Source organism: Belonocnema kinseyi, chromosome 1, assembly GCF_010883055.1.
Source record: "Belonocnema kinseyi isolate 2016_QV_RU_SX_M_011 chromosome 1, B_treatae_v1, whole genome shotgun sequence".
Classification (NCBI taxonomy): Eukaryota; Metazoa; Arthropoda; class Insecta; order Hymenoptera; family Cynipidae; genus Belonocnema; species Belonocnema kinseyi.
The window spans coordinates 101,980,878-102,001,115 of NC_046657.1; the positions used below are offsets into that span (position 1 = coordinate 101,980,878).

The window sequence follows — 20,238 nt, forward strand, 5'->3', positions numbered from 1 at the left end:
TTACAATCATAGTTACATTTACAAACAAAGTGAGAAATTATCAACTAAAATGATGAATCTTCAACTGGAATAATTTAATTTTAAACCAAAATGATGACTTCTCAAAATAAAATAATCAATCTTTAACTAAAATAATTGAATTTAAATCAAAAAAATGAATTTTCGATCAAGATTAATTTCTACAAACAAAATTTCAAATAAAAAAGATAATTTTTCATCCATAAATATTCATTTGGAATAGTTACATTTTCAGTTTGAGAAAAAATCCTTTCAATAAAAATTATGAAGCCTCAACCAGAATAATTATTAAAAAAAAAGAGTTTAACCTTTAACCAAATATATAATTTACACTGCGAGAAAGATGAATTCTGAAAAAAATGTAGTAGTTTATATTTGAACAAGAAAAAGACGACAGTCCAACATGAGTTAAATTTTCAGTTAAGTAAGATATTTCAGTTAAGAACGATTTTTCAGTTAAAAAAAAAAGAAAAAAAAATTGCAAACAAACTGTTGAATTTTCAAGTAAGAAAATAATTACAAACAATAAAAGAATTTTGAATAAAATAGATAAATAAGGTAATATAAATTTACTTTTACAAATAAAGAATTATTGTTATTAAATTTTATATTGCAATTAAAAAAAAATTAAGCAGATTCGCGAAAAAAAATTCCTTTACTGTAAAAAAAAACCCTGGCATTTTCAGATTTTTCTAGGTACATTCCCTAATAATTCTAGGTTTTCCAAGTAGGATAGATACTAGACAACCTGAAAGACATGGGCATAAAAATAAAAATAATTCTTACTGTGTCTCCAAAGGGCAATCTCCCAGCACTGAAGACATTTTTCCTTCCATCAAATGCAGGATGTCGTGTTGGAAAATGCTGTTGCTGCAATGCTTGAAATGCAGGTCTTATCAAATATCGAGGAGTTTCAGGATTAAATACAATGTCGTAGTGAACGATGTCAGTGCGGAAGTTTGGACCAAACTTGATTTCCATCATGTTGACAAAGACCTGAATGGGTCTACCTGTCTTTCCTTCTGTCTTGCGAAGCGGAATTTTTTCAACCAAAGCCCTCGCGAGGTGATCTGGGATTGATGATTTCGTAGGGGAAGACTGAAAAAGGTTAAGCAACGGTTAAAAAATCTGAAAATATTATCTCTTAACTTTCCGGTAATTTTAAGTTTCTGGTATTCAAAACTGAAATGCAGACTAAAAGACTGAAAGAATAACAATAGTTTTATATATGAAGCGTTCCAAACTAATAATTCAAGATTCGAAACTGCAGAATTTTAGATTGAAAAGGTCAATATTAAACATTTTAAGGCCCTTTATCAGAATGGACAATCGGTTCTGAATTTGTAGGCTGCGAGGCTGAATTTTTTTGCCTAATTTTTCGTATACCTCATCTTGATAATCATTTCTCGAAGCATACAGAGTCGGGTTTTCTATGAAATGTTTATATTTTGTTTAATAATAAAAACGTGAGAACAATAGCAGTGGCGCTCAGTGTTAGCTGTCTATGCAGTTTCACCGCGTGCCTATGGTCACAGGACACAAAGCGAGCCAATGGTCGAAGGATGTCTGCATCCATCTTGCAAGTATCTTGTAATATTTTTGGAACGCGGGTATGCCTTTTAGGTTACGAACCAGTGATAGATTCGCAATTCCGAGAGCACCGATCCCAATGACAATTACTTTAACCGAATAGTTTAGGTACAGTTATTGTAGGTCCCTTTTGAGGTCTTGATACATCTGCTTCTGTTCCTTCTCCTTGGCAGTGATGTAGTCGGTCGGAGCCGAGAATTCGATCACGAATATAGTTCGTTTCTTGAAGTCTTGGAAAACTATATCAGGCCTCGAGAATATATTTAATTTTTTTCTCTTCTAAAAATTTTCGAAAAAATGACCTGCAAAGAAAATTGGCTTTTTATTGTTATGGTGTTTCTTTAATCAATGTTTTCTCCAAATGTATCAATTTTAACAAAAAATTATATAATAATGAAAATATGCATCTCTGGGAGTGGGCCAAATTTTGTTTCAAAACTTTTTCCTGTAAAATCAATTTCAAGAAATTTCACCTGAAATTCCGGCGACTTCGAAGCTGCCTGACAACACTTTTGCATCCAGGTAAGTGCCTGCCATACGAGTCCCGTTAGTTAACTCTCAAAATTGACACCTTTGTCAAATCGCCACCGCTAAACGCAACCACTACTACCTGTAAGACACCCATTTTTAAGTTCCTCGTCATAAAACAAACATCTTAGGTTTTATTTTATCTATTATTTAATCTATTTTACGTTGTGGGCTCACGGTCTATGCCGTTCGGTACTGAGAGGGGACTTGGAGTCTACCGCAGAGCCAGAGACCCTGCGTTCGTCGACCAACTTGTGGACCGCACAAGAAAAGTAAGCGAAGAATAACGTGAGCCTCCTCGGCTAAGTGATCTAGGCGGCCGCTCTCCTGCACAGCAACAGGATTCCATCTGTGATTTTGAGAGGATTTCATAGAATCCTAGCTTGCAGTTTGGAACCGGCGATAAAAATCGATGAGCATCAAAGAGGCTTTAGAAGCAATTTTGATGGACGTAGGGATAAGACCTTTCAACTTGACTTTATACTGAAACAATAACATCAGTGTTTTAAGCCACTTTACGTTTCCATCCGTTTCACATCCAGCACTAATAGCAGCAATGCATTCATTTAGGATATCAACAAGATTTGCGGATTACATTAAACATTTATATGGCAAGAATAAACGATGCTTCAAGGACATGGATGGATTTCCAACAAAATGTATCTGATAAGAGGTGTAAGACAAGGCTATCCGTTGTCTTCGCCTATATTTAACATTTTCATGCAGAGACTTCTAGAAGCCCTACCTAATAAAGTAGGGATAAAAGTAGTAGATCTCAGTGTCAACGCCTCAGCCTTTGTAGATGATCTTAACCCCCTACCGCCCTTATAACTTTCTTTTTTTTCTGAATTTTGAGATATTTAGGCATATTATTCCTATGGCGGAGTGTATACAAAACTAAAATTCTAGCTCATTACCGTCCTGACTTTCATGTAAATCCTTGCGTTAGAAATTGCTGTTCGTCTCAAGGTCATATTTAAAAAAAAATCACGTCTTCCAAACGTTACATATATATCACTGTGGGCGGTAGAGGGTTAAGCGATACGCAACATCGCGTGGCCAACAGATCTTGTTGGATCGACTAACGATACATCGACATCAATACGGATAATAGTTTCATGCTCGGCTTTAAGCCACCCCCAAGGGACAAAACTTTCACAGCGGATACTAAAACGCAATTCCTAGTAGACACAAAAAGATTAAGAGCATTGTCGAGAACGGACACATTGATACACCTAGGAATACGCTACACATAGGCCGGAAGCAGTGGCGGATTTAGATTCCTGGGGGCCCCTAAGGGAAAGTGTTTCGATACCAGGGGACCCTGAGAGAATATTTGACATGATCAACGTCACGGGGCTCAGTGGGCAAATACCCAATGTCCACCTGTTAAATCTGCCACTGTCTGGAAGAAAAAAGATCTTGATAAGCGACATCCTAGAAAAGGACTTAGAGAGAATAAGAAGGGGCCCTCTTAAACTGCAGCAAAAACGTTTCGCTCTTTGCACATATGTAGTATTAAAGCTATACCATCAGCTCGCATTGGGTAATGTCATACTCGGTACTCTAAAAAGTGCCGAAAGAAGGCTGACGAGAGCCATTCGACAATGGCTGAACTTGCCGCATGACGTGCCTAATGCCTATATCCATGCTAAAGTTCAAAATGGAGACTTAGAAATCCCGGAGAATGGTCACGCCATTATTACGCAGAGAAAGACTAAATTCATTGATAAGCGGGGTCAACCAAGCCGTTCATAAATGTCTACAAAAACAACCCAACCTATAAAATCGACAATTGATTGATCATGAAGTAACACTCAAATCATATGACGATATAAATAATATGTGGGTCAAAAAAACGTCAACAATAGTTGGACGGAGGAGGACTCACCGAATAAAAAAAACACCGGGCCAACACGTGTGGATTCAGGATGAAACCAATTTCCGAAGTAGGAAAAATTACATAAAAACTTGCCGATTTCTCAGTAGTGTCATACCGACTAGGTCCAGAACATCAAGAGGAAGTTTTAGGGTCAGAAGTTGCCAAGTAGGATGCAACGCAACAGAAACCCTAAAACATGTAATACAAAAATACTTCAGATCGCATGCAGTCGCTATTAGGAGGCATAATGCCGTAAGTAGTTATATAACATTGCGACTACAAAATCAAGGCTTTGTGGTTCAACAGCAACCACATATGAAAACTGATGATGGGCTCATGAAGCCGGATATTGTGGTTATCAAGGAGCAAACGGTTTTGGGTGTGGATGGATAAGTTGTGAATAAGCAATTCGATTTACGGAGAGCTCATCATAATAAAGCGAATTATTATAAGCTAACTCGGGAATAATTACTTACGTGCATCGAACACTCAATATGCCCGAAGCCAACATCATCTTTTTTAATGGCCACAATTAACTAGAAAGGGGTTTGTGCACCCGAAGCAGCTGAAGATCTTAATAGTTAGGGCTTTCTAAAGAAGAACCTTAAAACCATATCGTTGAGTGCCCATTGATGGACTGGCAGCCTTCCAGATGTTCAACAACACTACATCCAACGAGGAAATCACGGGGATGATGTTTGTTTAGTGTCGCCATGCATCTAACAAACAAGGGTGACCTCTCCCGCAATCAGAGGGGCAATACAAGAACAAAAATAGCCAAATGCCTCGTGATCTAATTAATGACGCACACATGAAAGAATATAAACTGTGAATTTTCTTCGACCATTGTATCAATAACAAAGTTATTCTTCCAATAGAAGAAATTAATTTGATCGTACGGTTCAATAAATGCAATGGATTCAGATGCCAAAGAATCATACTTTTGTTTGTCAATTTTAAACCGACGTACGTTTCGACCCTTCATTGAAGGTCTTCTTCAAAGATAAACATTTTTTCATATGTAGTAATATTGAGAAATCCAAAAACAGGCTAATTCGTCGCTATATCAAAAGAAACATATTTTTAGAGTGACCAACAAATTTGTTTTGGTTTTATAACAAAGGTGAAAAGAAATAGTCCTTCTTTATAAGAACAAAGATTGAAATGAGTTAAGACAGATATTATAAACATTGCATTCAAACCTCAAAAAAATGTTAGAGGCTTCAATTTTAAAGTATTGTGTTTAGTAGCGCAAAAACATATACTAATGAATACATTAGAGATAAAGTCAGTTTTACATGAGTGATTAAGGGGACCTTTTTTAGGCTGAAATTCGAAAAATTGCGATGATTATTTTTTTGTCGCGTCATGTTGTGCTGTCTGATGCCGCCCGTTCCAGGTGCGCTCCATTAATTGTGATAGCAGCTTGTCCAACGTCTTATTTCCACCGTGTTAAAAGCGTGCGCGTACCGAAAATGGCTCGCAAAGTTGGAAAAACTAGCGCTTATCATTATTCACCACTGCGAATGAAGATGACTTTAAAGGCTATTTTTTTCTCAAAGCCACATTTTTCGAATTGGCGTGCATGGCTCGAAAACGGCTTGACCGATTTCAAAAAAATCTATATCAAATTGAAGCGCATTAAATTCTTAATAGAATGACTCTATTAAAAGCGATAAAAAAATGTTATCAATTTTAATAAACAAAATTTACAAGGAAACTGGAAAATTAAAAAATGCGTTGTAAAAATGGCAAAACAAGATTTTTTTATATTAAAAAACGTCATTCTGAGGACTCAAACTAAACAAAAATGATCTACTTTGACAGCTCAGATTAAGGGGCTAACACACCATTTTTAAAACCCATTTATTTTGTAGTAAATGTCAACGAAGAACAACATCTCTTAAAAATGTAATGTTCTTGCAATTAATAGTTTTATAAAGTACGCGCGAAATTGAGGCGCTATAAAACACCATCTATATAAGAAAGTTCCCTAAAGAAAGGCGGATACAGAAATGGAATCCCAAATGAACAGTGCGCCAGAAGTAAATTGAAATTGAAAACTGCTTGAATCATTGTACAAAGTTTGTTGCTCAGAATCTAAATAATGATGCAATTGCCATACATGTTCTGACAAACCAGTATTTTGATTGCCTAATTCACAATCCCGTTTATATTCAATTATAAGAGTTTTTATTCTTTTGCCAGTTTCACAAATATAAACTTTATTGCAACATTTAAATTTTATACGATATACTACAACAGATAAGTTTGCTTTCGTATCTTTACCTTTGTTTAAAAAAAGGGTAATCTATTAAGTGTATAGTTGTTTTTGAAATAAACATGGTTATTGTATTTCTTTAAAGGACACATAAGACGTTCAGAAAGACCTTCAACATATGGTAAAGAGACTTTAAGGTCAACTTTTTTGTAAATTTCATTACATTTGTTATTTTTAGAGGAACTATTATAAATTTCATGAATTCTTTCTTTGACGCTGTTATTTATTCATTCAAGTGGGTAATTATTTCGTACTAGAGTTATTTTAAGTTGAACTAAGTTTTATTTTCAGAATCTAATACTACTCAATTTTACACATATGTCAACAAGACCTTTAATTAAACTAATTTTTAAAGAAAATCAATTATGAGAATTGTAATTTAGATACCGTCCTGACCAAGAACGCTTTTTATACTAATTTGTAATTAAGTTGCCCTCAGGAGTTTTAAGAATTAATAAATCAATATAAGCTATATAATTATTTGCTTCTTTTTCAATAGCAAACTTAATCGAATCCTTCATATTATTGAAAGTATTTATGAATTTATGTATTTTATCAGATGGAACGATAGCTAGGTGATTTTTGTTAAGTTATCATTTATATTTAATTTTTCTTCAATGCAATCTAATACAAGGTCTAATGGAATACTAACATACATTGATACCTCATCAAGTAAAACTATATAATGTGAATGAGGAACTTCAATATGTTTATGCTTTTGTTGTAAGTCCCAAATATTCTTTACAAACGCCTGAGTTTTCCCAGAAACTGGTTTTAAACCATTTAAAATGTACTGAGCAAAATTATGAGTAGGATAATCTACCGCAGAAACAATCAAACGCCATTTTAACTCTAGACTGGTAAACTGATGTGGCTCATCCTCTAATGGTAAACCGGGGTTCCGCTACACCCCAAACTTGTACCGTGGCACAATGCTTTCTGTGCGCAGTGAAACAACTCTAATATAGCCCGTTTTCTTCGTTTTTGGTGTAGAAAACAATGGTAATAACAATAGTTTCTTAATTTTTCAAAAAATGTTCAATAATTTGGTAAATATGAACAAAACGTGGAAATTCCGCAAAATTGACTTTTTTTATAAAAAGTAACGTAGTTTTTGAAGAAATTGACCAATTTAAAGAATAAAGCGGGATTTTAAAGAAAAATAATTGCGCTTGAAAGCCATATAAGCCACTTTTGCTAATTCTTAAAAAAACCTAATTACTTGAACATCCGAATTAGCGGGAATTTGAGAAATCTGACTAGGGGTAAAAATCTTTAAAGTACCAGTAAAATTGATTATTAAAAATTCAGATTTATTATAAATAATGAAAAATTGTTATTACTATTTAACAATAAGGAAATAATGAAAAAAACATGTAGTTTTAATCTACAGAGGAACAATTAGAGCACAGGACGGCCCTGTGCTCCTCACAAACTCCATGATGACACCGTTCACAGAAAGTTTTTGTTTTTCTGTCCGCCACTCGAGGGCATAGAACACATCGCGCCTGTTTTTTGTCTGTTTGAGCACTTATTAGTGGAGGAGCCTGTTCTTTGAGGATGGCATCGATTGATATACGCAAATCCCGACGAATGCTCGGAATAACGAGTCGTGCTCGTGAGTGTGGTTCAACAAGTCCTTTTATAAGCTGTTTTAAAAAGTCTTGTCGAACCAAATTTTCATTTGCACTGCAGAAATTGTGCAAGATCATTGAGTTTATTCCTCCTTGATCGAGCATTTCGAACCAGAAACGCAGGGACCATCGAAGGGTCTTTCTTGTTGGGCTTAAGACGTCCAAATGAAATCGTTATACTATCTGACTGAAATTTACTATACCTCATTTTTGCTATTTTTACATTTAAAAATTTTTCACACTTACAACTTTTTAATTCATGCTTAAAACATCTATTTAAACTGATTTAACAAAAAACTGCCAAATAGTTAAAGTGAATTATGGTTAAGGTCCTAGACCAACCTGCACCTGCCCTTATTCAGGAACACACTTTAAACTTTGACTGGGGTGTCTTGGAACCCCGGTTTACCAGTCTAGGGTTAAACGTAGTTTATGAACTTTTGGGAGAGCTTACGCTTTATAAACAACACTTATGTGTGTTTAATCTATATGACAGACTATCATTTATAAGTCTTGTCTTTTCCCATTGGATAGCAATATCGTTACATTTGAAGGGTCCGCGGTCTAAACCTGTTAACTGACATTTCAGAAATTTTACACGGCGAAGGAAAATCGTTCTTATTTTTGCTATTTTCAATATTTTTTTAAACTATGCAATTTTTAGTCTTATCTACTACAGAAAAATTATACACGTTAGATTTGTAATATTTGAATCAAAATTGAACGTTATATGACAATTGAAAGCTACTCATATCTTGTCTAAAAGGGGCCCAGCGGTCTAAACCTGTTATCTGCAGCGTTCTACCGCTGGTTTTCTATTGTTTTTCCCGGACTCGGATTTTTCCGCGTTTTATTTCAAGCTGCGGGCAAGTTTTATATGTCAAAATGTTTGGAATCGCAAGCCAAACAAGGATGTGCTTGCAACAATTTAAAATAGTTTATTGCACAAATTTGCTGACTGTATTCGGACACGTCGCTCACATCCCGTCTTTACAGCGACCTGTAGACGACAACCTTGAAGATGACGTGAAAGTAGCCACAAAAAACTTTCGACGCACACAAATATTGTTCTTACGTTTTTGATTATGAAACAAAATATAAACATTTTATGGAAACCCCAGCTATGTGTGCTTCGAGCTATGATTATGTAGATAACGTATGCAAAAAATTAGGCAAAAATAATCAACCGTGCGGCCTCAAAATTTAGAACCGACTATCCATTCTGATAAAGGGCCTTAAACCCGAAAGTCTTCCTTAAAAAAAATGTTGTTGATATGCCTTCAAAATTAGAGAATTTAAAAATAAAAAATTCATAATTGTACAATTTTACAGTAGTATACTTCAAAATTAAATAAATCTAAACCAGAAGACATAAAAATTGAATTCTTTACAATTTCATGTGCTCAAAGTAGTACAATAACAAGTTAGAAACAGTAAAATCACATTTAAAATTACCTGTTTTGTTGTTGGAAACGGCTCATCCACTACGCTCATTCTTGCCATTTCTTTTGTAGGCGGTGAAGCTCTCTGAAAAAATAAACAACAAAAATGAAAGTTTTGTTGTCCATAAAGTGGTATTTAAAATTATGATCCTGCAAAATGATACAGTTTTTAATTTCATGTTTAAAAAAGTAACAATTTCGGTGGAAATAATAATTTCAAACTGTAAATTTTTTAATCTGTGACGTATTGAACAATTAGAAAAAGAATAAGAGTCTTACAAACTAACATTTCCAAGTGCAAAGCTTCAAAATCGAATAATTCAAAATTAGAGGGTTTAAATTTGAAATTTTTCACACATTCATTTTAAAAAGCGAAATGAAATCATTCAAATTTTAGGATTGAAAATTAGAAATTCAGATTTCTGAACTTTTTATAATTCACAATAAAACAAATTGTTTAACACTGGAGGTTTACAATATGAAATATTTAAATTTTTCAAACCTCGAACATAAAATTGCGCCAGTTGGAAAAATGTATATTTACAAGTAATTAATTGTAAATTTTTCTATTTGAATTTATCCAAGCATTCAGAACTGAACCAAAAATCAAATAATTATATTTTTGTAGTCAAGAAATTATTTTTTAACCCAAGAGATTAATCAACTAAAATTATGGAATATTCAAGTAGACTATTAAGTTACATTATTAGTTTAAAAAATTTCAACCAAAGAACAACCAAAGAAAAAAACAAGTTTTCAATCTAACAGCTCATTTTGTAAACAAAGAAATGAGTTTCTAATCAAAACGATGAATCTTCAACCAAAAAAATTATTTTTTAACAAAAGTAAATAATATAATATAATAACCGAATATTTTTATTTCCAACATAAAAGATAAATTTTCTAAAAAAAGATGAAATTTCCACAAAGTACAAAAATTTTCAAACTAATAATTTAATTATCACATGCAAAATATCAATTTTCAACTAAATAGTTGAAGTTTCACCAAAAAATAAAAATTGAATTTCTCCATAGACAATCTACAAAAATTATATTATAATTCATGAATATTTCTTATTTGAAACCAAAAATGGAATGTTTAAATTATAGATTGAAAAAATTAATTTTCCACACAAAAAAAGATTACTTTTTATAACCAATTTAATTTAAATTTGAACCAAGCAGTTTTATCTTCAACTAAAAAAATAAATTAATGACTAAAATGATCAATATTTCCTTGTAATACGTGAATTTGGAAGCAAAAAAATGAATTTTAAAACAAGAATATTAATTTTTTAAAGCAAAAAACATGAAATTTTAAGAAATACATGAATTTTCATCGATATGTCTGATGATCAAATACAAAAAGAGAAACTTTCAACCAAATAGTTGAATTTCAGACTAAAAAAAAACGAGTTTCACCAAAAAATAGAATAGTTCAATTTTAAACTGAAAATATGAATTTTCGAATAAAAAAATAAATAATGATCTGGAATACTCTATTTTTAACCAAAAAAGATGAATTTTCAACCAAGAAGATTAATTTTTACCAATCCAAACAAAGTTTATAAGAAAATGCATGGATTTTTAATTAAAAAGATAAATTGTTAACCAACAATTGAATAGTTGAATTTCGTGTCGAAAAATTAATGTTTAGCCATAGAGATGAATTTTCAACTTAAGGGATGTAATTTTCAATTGGAATAATTGCATCTTCCGGCTTAAAAAAAACAACTAATTTGCAACAAAAACGAAACTAATTTTCCAAAAAAAATTACATTTTCAAACTATGTGATGAATTTTCAACTAAAATGATACATCTTAACTAGTATAGTTGAATTTGAAACCCAACACATTAAATTTCAACAAAAATTATGAGTCTTTAACTAGGATCATTAAATTTCCAACAAAAAGATTAATTTTCAATCCAGAAGATTAATTTCTACCAAAAAAGTCAACATTATCAACTAAAAAAAAACAAACATAATTTTTCAACCAAATATTATATATTTATATTTTCAGTAAAAAATTAATTTTGAACAAAATATTTGAAGTTGCAACTGGAATAGTTTCATTTGCAGTGAAAAAATTAATTTTTAGCCAATGAAAAAAAAAACAATTTTCAACAAAATAGCTCATTTTTCAATCAAGGTGATGAACTTAAAATTATGAATCTATAACAATAAATTAATTTTTAATAAAAGAGTAACTCTCCACCAAGAAATTAAAAAAAGACGAACTCGGAAAAAATGTATTAGTTAATATTTATCAACAACAAAATTACATTTTTTAATTAAAAAACCATGCAATTCAATAAAATAGGAAATAATTATTAATAAATTAATAATGACTAATTAATAAAAAAATGTCCACAAAAAAAACATAAATTTTCAACCAGATACTTGAATTAAAAAAATAATAATAACCGAGTTTGCAATAAAATTGTTCAATACATTAATCTAAAGCTACTTTTACAAACGAAGAAGCATTGTTAATCAATTTAATATTGCGATTAAAAAAAAAAGAGAAAATTACCTGACTTAAAAAAATCCCTAACATTTCCAGGTGTATGCAAATTTCCTGACACTTCCATTTTCACAAATGTGATAAACCACTAAAAATAATATTACTGTATAACTTTTATAATATCCACGAAATATCGTTAAATTATAGTATTTAATTTTTAGAGAACTAACATTACGAATTTGATCAAATGCACATCCATACTTGTTATGTCCACACCGCCAACAAATGTATTTATTGAATATGTTTTTATTTACTCCTTTAATAATAATCTCGATAAAATTTTAAAATTAATGAATTTACAGAAGAAATCAAGTTTTTTTTTAATATTCGGGAGAGATGAATGAAGAGTTATAATAACATCAGTGCTAATTTAACCAAAAACCGTTTTCAATTTATCCACAATATTTCGTTAAATTGAACATCCAGTTTCTTAAAAATTGATGTTGTGTGTTTAAAAAAAAATGCCTTTACTGCTCTCCACACCATTAAAAATATATTTAATAATTATTTTTAGACATTTATAATTTGTATTAAATTTCTCGTTCAAGTCGCCACCCTGATTTTGTTACAATTTCCTGCATGGGAGAGGAGAGGGTTGACAAATTGGCAAAAAATGTGTTACGTAATTTATGGGTTACCCCTTAGCAACTTACATCACCGGCTTGTCTTGGTTGTCTTTGCTGAGGCTGCTGTTGTTTTTGTTGTTGGGCCTGCGCCTGTTGTTGCACAGGAAATGGCTCTTTCCGCCATTGTGGACCTGGTTGCTGTTGCTGTTGCCCAACAGGCTTTTGTTGCTGCTGTTGCGAAACAGGCCTTTGCTGATGCTGTTGTTGCGCAACAGGCCTTTGTTGCTGCTGCTGTTGCGCGACAGGCCTTTGTTGCTGCTGCTGTTGCGCAACAGGCCTTTGTTGCTGCTGCTGTTGTCCAACAGGCTTCTGTTGTTGTTGAGGTTGCTTTTGTTGCCAAGCGGATTTTTGTTGTTGCTGGACTGGCTGTTGCACTTGAGATGGCCCAGCAGGTTTTTCCTGTTGTTGGAATGGTGTCTGCTGTTGTGCCCCCCAAGGCGTTCTTTGTTGTTGTGCTTGGGCTGGTTGCTGCCCTTGAGGTTGCCAAGCAGGTCTTGGTTGTACCTGAAAAGCACCTACTGGAGGAGGCCCTTGTCCAGGTCTTTGTTGCGGGCCTTGTTGTTGAGGGCCACTTCCTCTTCCTCTACCAGCACGCCAAACAGGCGCACCCTCCTGCCTTTCACCACCTTAAAAAAAAAATCAAAACACAAACTTCAATACACCAAACTCTCGCCTTAAGGAACCCCGTTCTCGGCCTTCCTAAAATTGCTGGCTCACGCAGTTTCTCAGGGAAGTAGGGCGAGAGCAGTTGCGATAGTATACATATTCCAATTGGAAACGAGTCAGGCGGCCCTCACTCTTTACGTTAGTATCCCCCCGAAATCAGTCCAAGGCCATTTGTAGACAACCCCAAACACTTGACTGGAAGCGAGAGTTTGGTGTATTACAAAATTTATCTTTTCTATTAAAATACTTCTAGAATAAAGTGAAAACACTCTGAAAGCGATTTTTTCTTCTTCAACTGGAATGATTCAACCAAACAGATCGATTCAAGAATCTAGATCGAGACCTACGGTTAAGTTACAGTTTAAAATACACAAAAATTCATTAGAATTATAAAAATTCAAGATAAAAACAATTATATATAAAAAACGAACCTTGCGGTTGCTGAGGAGGTAGTCCATCCCCACTTGTAGCAGATGTTCCAGGTTTTGGGGCATCTCCAGCTGGTCCAGAATCCCCTGATGGCTTCTTCTTCCCTGAATTAAAATACGTTTCTTATAAAAAATTCGGTTGATAAGTACTCAAGCTACATGCAAAATTTTCCTGTTATTTCACAGACTTTAATCATATTTTTTCGCGGGCATTTGAATTTTTTAATTTAAGCCTTCAAAACTCAACAATTTATCATTTTATTTTTAAAAATTTCAAATTGTGGAATCTAATGCGGAAAGAATTAAAATTGAAAAGTGTACAACGTCAAAACAGTATTATACGAAATATAAATAAATTCAGGTTAGAATTTTTAACATTTAAATCATTTACAAGCTAATAACATTTTAAACTGTATAATTTCAAAGTAAGAGACGTCAGAATTGAAAATTTTTTATTTCAAAACCATCAAAACAAATATTTAATACTAAATAATTTAAATTTTAAACCATGCAGTTTTTAACGCTTCAATTAACAATTGTACAACTCGAAGCGGGCTTTTAATTCTTTATTGTCCGTTTATTATTGCTTATTCAAATTTCCATATTGAATTTTTAAAAGTCTTGACTTTATAATCGCTCATATATTAAAAAGGCTTTAATTTTGAAATTGCTCAAGTTTAAACGATTTCATTGTGGAACAAAACAATTTAGAATCTACAAATTCAAGACATGTAGTTCAAAGTATGTACCTTCTATTTCATTTTATATATTTTTTATATTTCAGTGAATAATTAATTAACATTAAAAGTCCCCTAACATCCAGACCTAAAATTTTATGCTTCAGAATGGTTCCATTTGATTTCAAAAGACACTAAAAAAAGTTTCATTTCCCTATCTCATCCGGAACAACCTCGTTTTCAACCCTTAACATAATGAAAAACTGAACAAAATTCTAAAAATTATCTTTTAAAATTAGCATGCAGTTTTAACCCTTTCAGGGGCAATGGTAAATTTATCTACCGCCTGTTTTCTTGTATTTTTCTAAAATGCTAAGAACAGTTTACAGTTCCCAGCGTGTGTACCTTTATTCTCAGAGTCTTAGGGATCCATGCTTCGTATTTATTTTAAAAAATTGTGTAAAATTGTTTATTAATACATAGTTATAAACAATTGAAATTAAAAAAACGCGTTTTTTTCGAATAAATTCGGATATACTCAAACCGAAAGTCGTAGAGATTTGAAATTTTTCTTTCAAACATTTGACATGTTCTGTCATAACATATATTTTTTAGAACATTTTCGGCCTGCTAGTTTTTTCGAAAAACTTTGAAATATATCGAAAATGGAAATTTTCTTTGAAAAAAAATATAAATTGTAAAGCATGTGTAATTAATTGTTTCTTGTGACACTGTATAATTTTTTAGGGTGACCAAATTCGCCCCTTTTGACCATATTAAATTAATTTGGCATACTAGGCATATTTTTGGGATATTTGCATAAAACTAGGAGGTAAGGGCAAAGAAATTCTAAAAAGATTCCACTGTGAGTATAACTAATACATATCCTGATATTAAAGTATAACAACAGATTTTTGTTCAGCATTTTTTTGGTATTTTCCATATTATATGTGTCACTGATCAAACTATACCTAAAAAAGTAGATCATAATACGCTCACTGTTTGAATAAATATTTCATCAAAGTATTTTGTTGATACAACGTTATCTCTACCAAGGATTTAATTAGGCTTTCAAAACTGAACAATTTAAAATTATAAATGTCTAAAATTATTAAAGAATTGAAAAACGACCTCGTTCGAATCATTATTTAATTACTTAATCAAATAATATCAAATCTTATTTAAAGTAATTGTATAGTTTTTTCTAATAAAAATCAGAATTCCACAAATTCTACGTTAAGAACTAAATTCCTAACTATATCTCGGTTCTTCCACCGTATCAATAGATTCCTGATTTTCAGAATAACACCATAAAATATTTTATAGGCATTTTTCATCCTAGTGTAAAATATAGACGCACGCCATGCACGCGATTATTATTTTTTTTGTTTCATGCAATTTTGAAATTGAAATAAAAAATTAATATTAAAAACAAATTCTAGTTATTTCACAGTATCTATTATATGGGATAATAGAAAATATATGCAAGGACATTTTTTATAATTAACGAAAATTAAAATTTCAACTTCCGAATTAACAGATAATATTTTTCTGTAATAAATAGACAATCAAACCGTTGCATTTTTGTCCCAAAACACATACCAACTTTAGGTGAAAAATACGTACATAACGTAACAAATAAATGATATTATTATCAATATTATAGTATTTTCGAAAATATCGAGATTTGTTATGTAAAATTATGTAAATTTTTTATTTTTAAAACTTGTTTTCGATACGAAATTCGATTTTTCTTGATTTTTCAACAGATAAAAATGGAATTTTCCACTTTCTTCATTATTTAAGTTTAATTTTCAAATTTTAAATCTTAAATTCTTGAAAATTGAATTTACAAGTTAAAAATGAAATTCACAATTTTCTTCTTTCTTTAATTGTTGGAAATTAAATTTTTTTCGACGAAGAACGCTAACATAATCCCAAATTTTTAACAGATTTTAAATCTTTTTCAAATTGTAATTATTTTGTTAAAAAATAGCCATTTTTGACTAAAAAAGCCAATTCAACTTAAGCTTGTGACTCTTCTTTGAATCGATTTGTTTTACAACAAAAAAATTGATTTCCGACAAAAAACTAACATAAACGAAAATTGTTAAAAGATTTTATATCTTGTTCAAATTATAATTATTTTTCTTTAAAAACTCAATTTCGATTGAAAACGCCAATTTTACTTAAAATGGTTAAAAAAACTATTTTGTTGTTGAAATTTAATGATTTAAAAAAAAACTACCATAATCCGAAATTTTTTAATCTTCTAAATTTTATTATTTTAAACAAAATCATTGAATTCCAATGATTTTTTTTTATAACTGAATTTTTGTATGCACTAAAATTGCATACAAAATTTTTCATATTTAAAAAACCTAATTCTTCTTTTTTTACAAAAATAACAAATAATAGTGGAAAAGGCCATTATATCCTAAAATTTTCAAAAAATGTAGCGAATCTTCTTTGAAATCTAATAAATTTTTTAAAAAAAGTATGTTTCTGACGAAAAATACTAACAGAATCTGAAAATGTTCAAGATTATAAATTATGTTCTTTAAATACGAATCACTGAATTTAAATCTATTGAATTTTGTTTAAAAATGAAAATTTAAGGTGTAACACGCCAATAATGGTTTATTTAGTTTACTAAATTTCCTGAAAAATTTGTGAATATTCTATGAAATCTAATAATTTTTTATTACAAATGCTAATAATTTTTATGAAAATTTAACATAAAATAACATAAAATCTTTTATAATTGTAAATTTTTGTTCGAAATCTAATGAGTTGTTTAAATAACCATTTCAGGTGAAAAACATTAATTATTAAAGAATTGTAAATCGTCTTTAAAATCTATATTGAATGATTTTTTTACTAATACTACAGAGTTCTGTTGGAAAATACTAATATAGCCTAAAATTGTTGAAAAGTTTTAAATAATTTTCGAAACTGAATTTTTTTAACTTCAAAATGCGAACTCCCGTCAAAAAACATTAACATAATGCAAAACAGTTAAAAGATTCGAAATCTTGTTCTAATTGTAAATATTTTTGTTTGAAAATGCCGCGATTCTCGATGTAAAATTCTAAGCTGCGCTGAAGCATGTATCATTTCAATAAATGTATATAATTACAATTCATAATATGCATAAAAATTGAATCATACTAATTCTTATTTCCTTGTTATTATAATTTTTTTTAAATTTTTAATCTTGTTTTTTACGATTAAATAAAAACTACTGCGCATCTGCATAGGGTCTAATACAGGAACCTATACAGGATCCTATATAGGAGCCTATGTCCTCTTTCTTCTTTTCTACGCTTTTTCAAAAATAATTTTTTAATTTTTGATCTTATTTTGACGATTAAAAGAAATTCTACTCGTCCTATCGAAAAATGATTAATAATAAATTTATAGATCTTTTTAGGTAAACAACTTTTGTCTGTTAATTGTAGTTCATACCTTGTGTCGTTTTTTCAAAAAACAAAAAATTATTTTGAATGTTATTTTTTACGACTAAAGCAAAAACAACCTGTCGTATCAAAAATTATAGCTCTTTTTTTGGATGAACAAGTTTTGTCTCATTTTTTTCGTAGCTTGCTTTCAAAAGTGATTCATTATAAATTTCTAGTTGTTATCATAATTCTGTAGGGCTTTCAAAAAGCAAAGTTTATCTTCTCTTGACATTTTTTCATATCATGCGTTGTTTAGCTTAAAATGTTCATTTTAATTTGTTTTTTGGATTTTGAAAATGCTCTAACTCTGATAATTTTCTTTTTATAGAAAAAAGTCATGGGGATAAATTGTTTGAGTTTCTGAGTACTATGAATAACCGTACATAGAATTTTTAAATTTTGAAAAAATGTGGTTTCTAATATTTTTGGCATGATCAAATTTGGAATTTTCGACAAAATTAAAAAAGTTGTTATCATAATCCTGTAGGGCTTTCAAAAAGCAACTTTTTTCTTCTCTTGACCTTTTTTAGTATCATGCGTTGTTTGGCTTAAAATGTTCATTTTAGTTTATTTTGGACTTTGAAAATGCTATAACCCTGGTAATTTTTAATTTTTCGAAAAAAGTCATTAGGATAGATTGTCCAACTTTTTGAATACTACTAATAGCCGTAGAGAACTTTTGAATTTTGAAAAAAGTGGTTTAACAATATTCAAAATGTGCCCACTTTTTGGATTTTCATCCAAAATGGCTGGCTAACAAACTTGACCTTTAGTTTAGGACACTAAACAAGTGGAACAAAGGGGAATCTAATAGATTAATTATTTCAAAAGTCATCGTGTTCACAGACACATTCGTAAAAACCTGTTTTTTCGATTTAGAGGGTCTCAAAACGTGGACATTTGACAAAAACTGGAGGGGGGGGGGGCAAAAATACTAACATAAAATGTGTATAATATTTTCCATTGTTTTTCATATTAAAAGGGAAGAATGCAGCAGTTTTTGCTAAAGTTTCGGTAGATGTAGGCAAAACCATAAAATTTCGATAAAAAGGCAATAAAGTTTTCATCAGTATGTATAGCAACATTTTCGAAATATGTCGTTAAATCAGTTTTTTTAGATAAAAAATAAGCGAACATATATTTGTTTGTGCTCGTGTCAATAGCAAAGTTTGTAGACATCGATTCAAGGTCTCCTTTCGTGGAAATTTATCTAGCTTCATTTCAAGAGATAACACGATCACAACTGCGCAAATTTTAAGATACATTAAAAATAAGCGACCGAAAAAAAAGAATTATACCAAAAATTATACCTATCAATATTTCACCGACTTTTATAAAAATTTGACCATATATAGTACAAAATTTCTTTATTTACACACGACTTTGCCAATTGTTTAAAAACGCAAAACTTTTCGACCTGATTGCATCATTTTTATATCTTCAATATTGTTTTGGAAAAGAGGTTATGTATACAATCAAGAAAATTGGGATACTCTGAATTCATAAACAAGCAGAGATTACCTCACATTTGTAAACAAGTAGTTTAAAAATTCCGACGTAATCGTGTTTGCAAATTGCACAATGGCCTTAGCTACAGGTACCGAAAATTCGTTAGAAATAGCCGGATATATTCGGTACGAGTGAACAATGCTTTATACTTATAAAGATGAACTAATTAAAATAAGTATAGAGACATTTCGGCGTTTCAAGATGCTTTGCGAATCGTTTGGAATCGTCTCATCTCTCACAATAAAATTTATTGAATCATGTTAGCAAATACCTTTTCGGCCCATTTTAGGAAATTTCCTTCCTTTTGTAGTTCACAGATTCACATTCAATTTCAGATCACTTTTCGCAATGATAAACACAAAAAAAAAAGATTTTTTAAAGCCAAATTTACGACTATATACTTTTCTTGACTTGACACGACACGTCTTCTGTTTTCATCTCAGTGATCTGTACACATCTACATCTCGCATGTTCTTTTATCTCTGTCTATCCAATCTGCAGTCAGAAAAAAGAAGATGTCAGACTGCCGGTGTATTTTGGTAAACGGGTAAAGCACAGTGACGTCATGTTAAAGGCTCATTTTCACTGTGCTACCAATTCCGATATCTTTTCGTACCGCGCTTGCGCTATGTCGACAATCGGATTGGTTACCTTTGGCGCGCTTATTTAAGGTTGCATGTAAAAAAATCAATCTCTGGTTTAATTTTTTGAAAGAAAGGTATATTTAAATAGAATAATTATTCATATGCTAAATTAATTTCAAATTTTTCAACCATACCCATCCGGAGATAATTAATGTCAAAGTTGACTACTTTAACATGTACTTCATGAACAGTGCATAGGTACTCTCCACATTTTAATTTATAGTAATTAAACGCTCTGGTAGAGAAATTATAAAAATGTCGGTATTAGTGCTGCTTAAAAACACAAATTAAAAAAAAATATATCAAATTTTTCTACCACGTAGTTT

General features: G+C 31.1%; 1 protein-coding gene across 1 annotated transcript in view; it reads right to left on the reverse strand.

Moving 5' to 3' along the window:
* Window positions 1-19,800, reverse strand: part of LOC117167226 (protein argonaute-2-like) — a 63,049-nt gene extending 43,249 nt beyond the window's left edge. Inside the window, exons 1-5 of the mRNA XM_033352045.1 lie at window positions 19,540-19,800; window positions 13,625-13,726; window positions 12,555-13,153; window positions 9,389-9,460; window positions 805-1,116 (exon numbers count right to left, since the gene is read on the reverse strand). Coding sequence (XP_033207936.1) covers window positions 805-1,116; window positions 9,389-9,460; window positions 12,555-13,153; window positions 13,625-13,726; window positions 19,540-19,552 — 1,098 coding nt within the window. The 5' untranslated portion in view covers window positions 19,553-19,800. The remainder of the gene's footprint in view (window positions 1-804; window positions 1,117-9,388; window positions 9,461-12,554; window positions 13,154-13,624; window positions 13,727-19,539) is intronic.
* Between the last annotated feature and the right edge of the window lie 438 nt (window positions 19,801-20,238).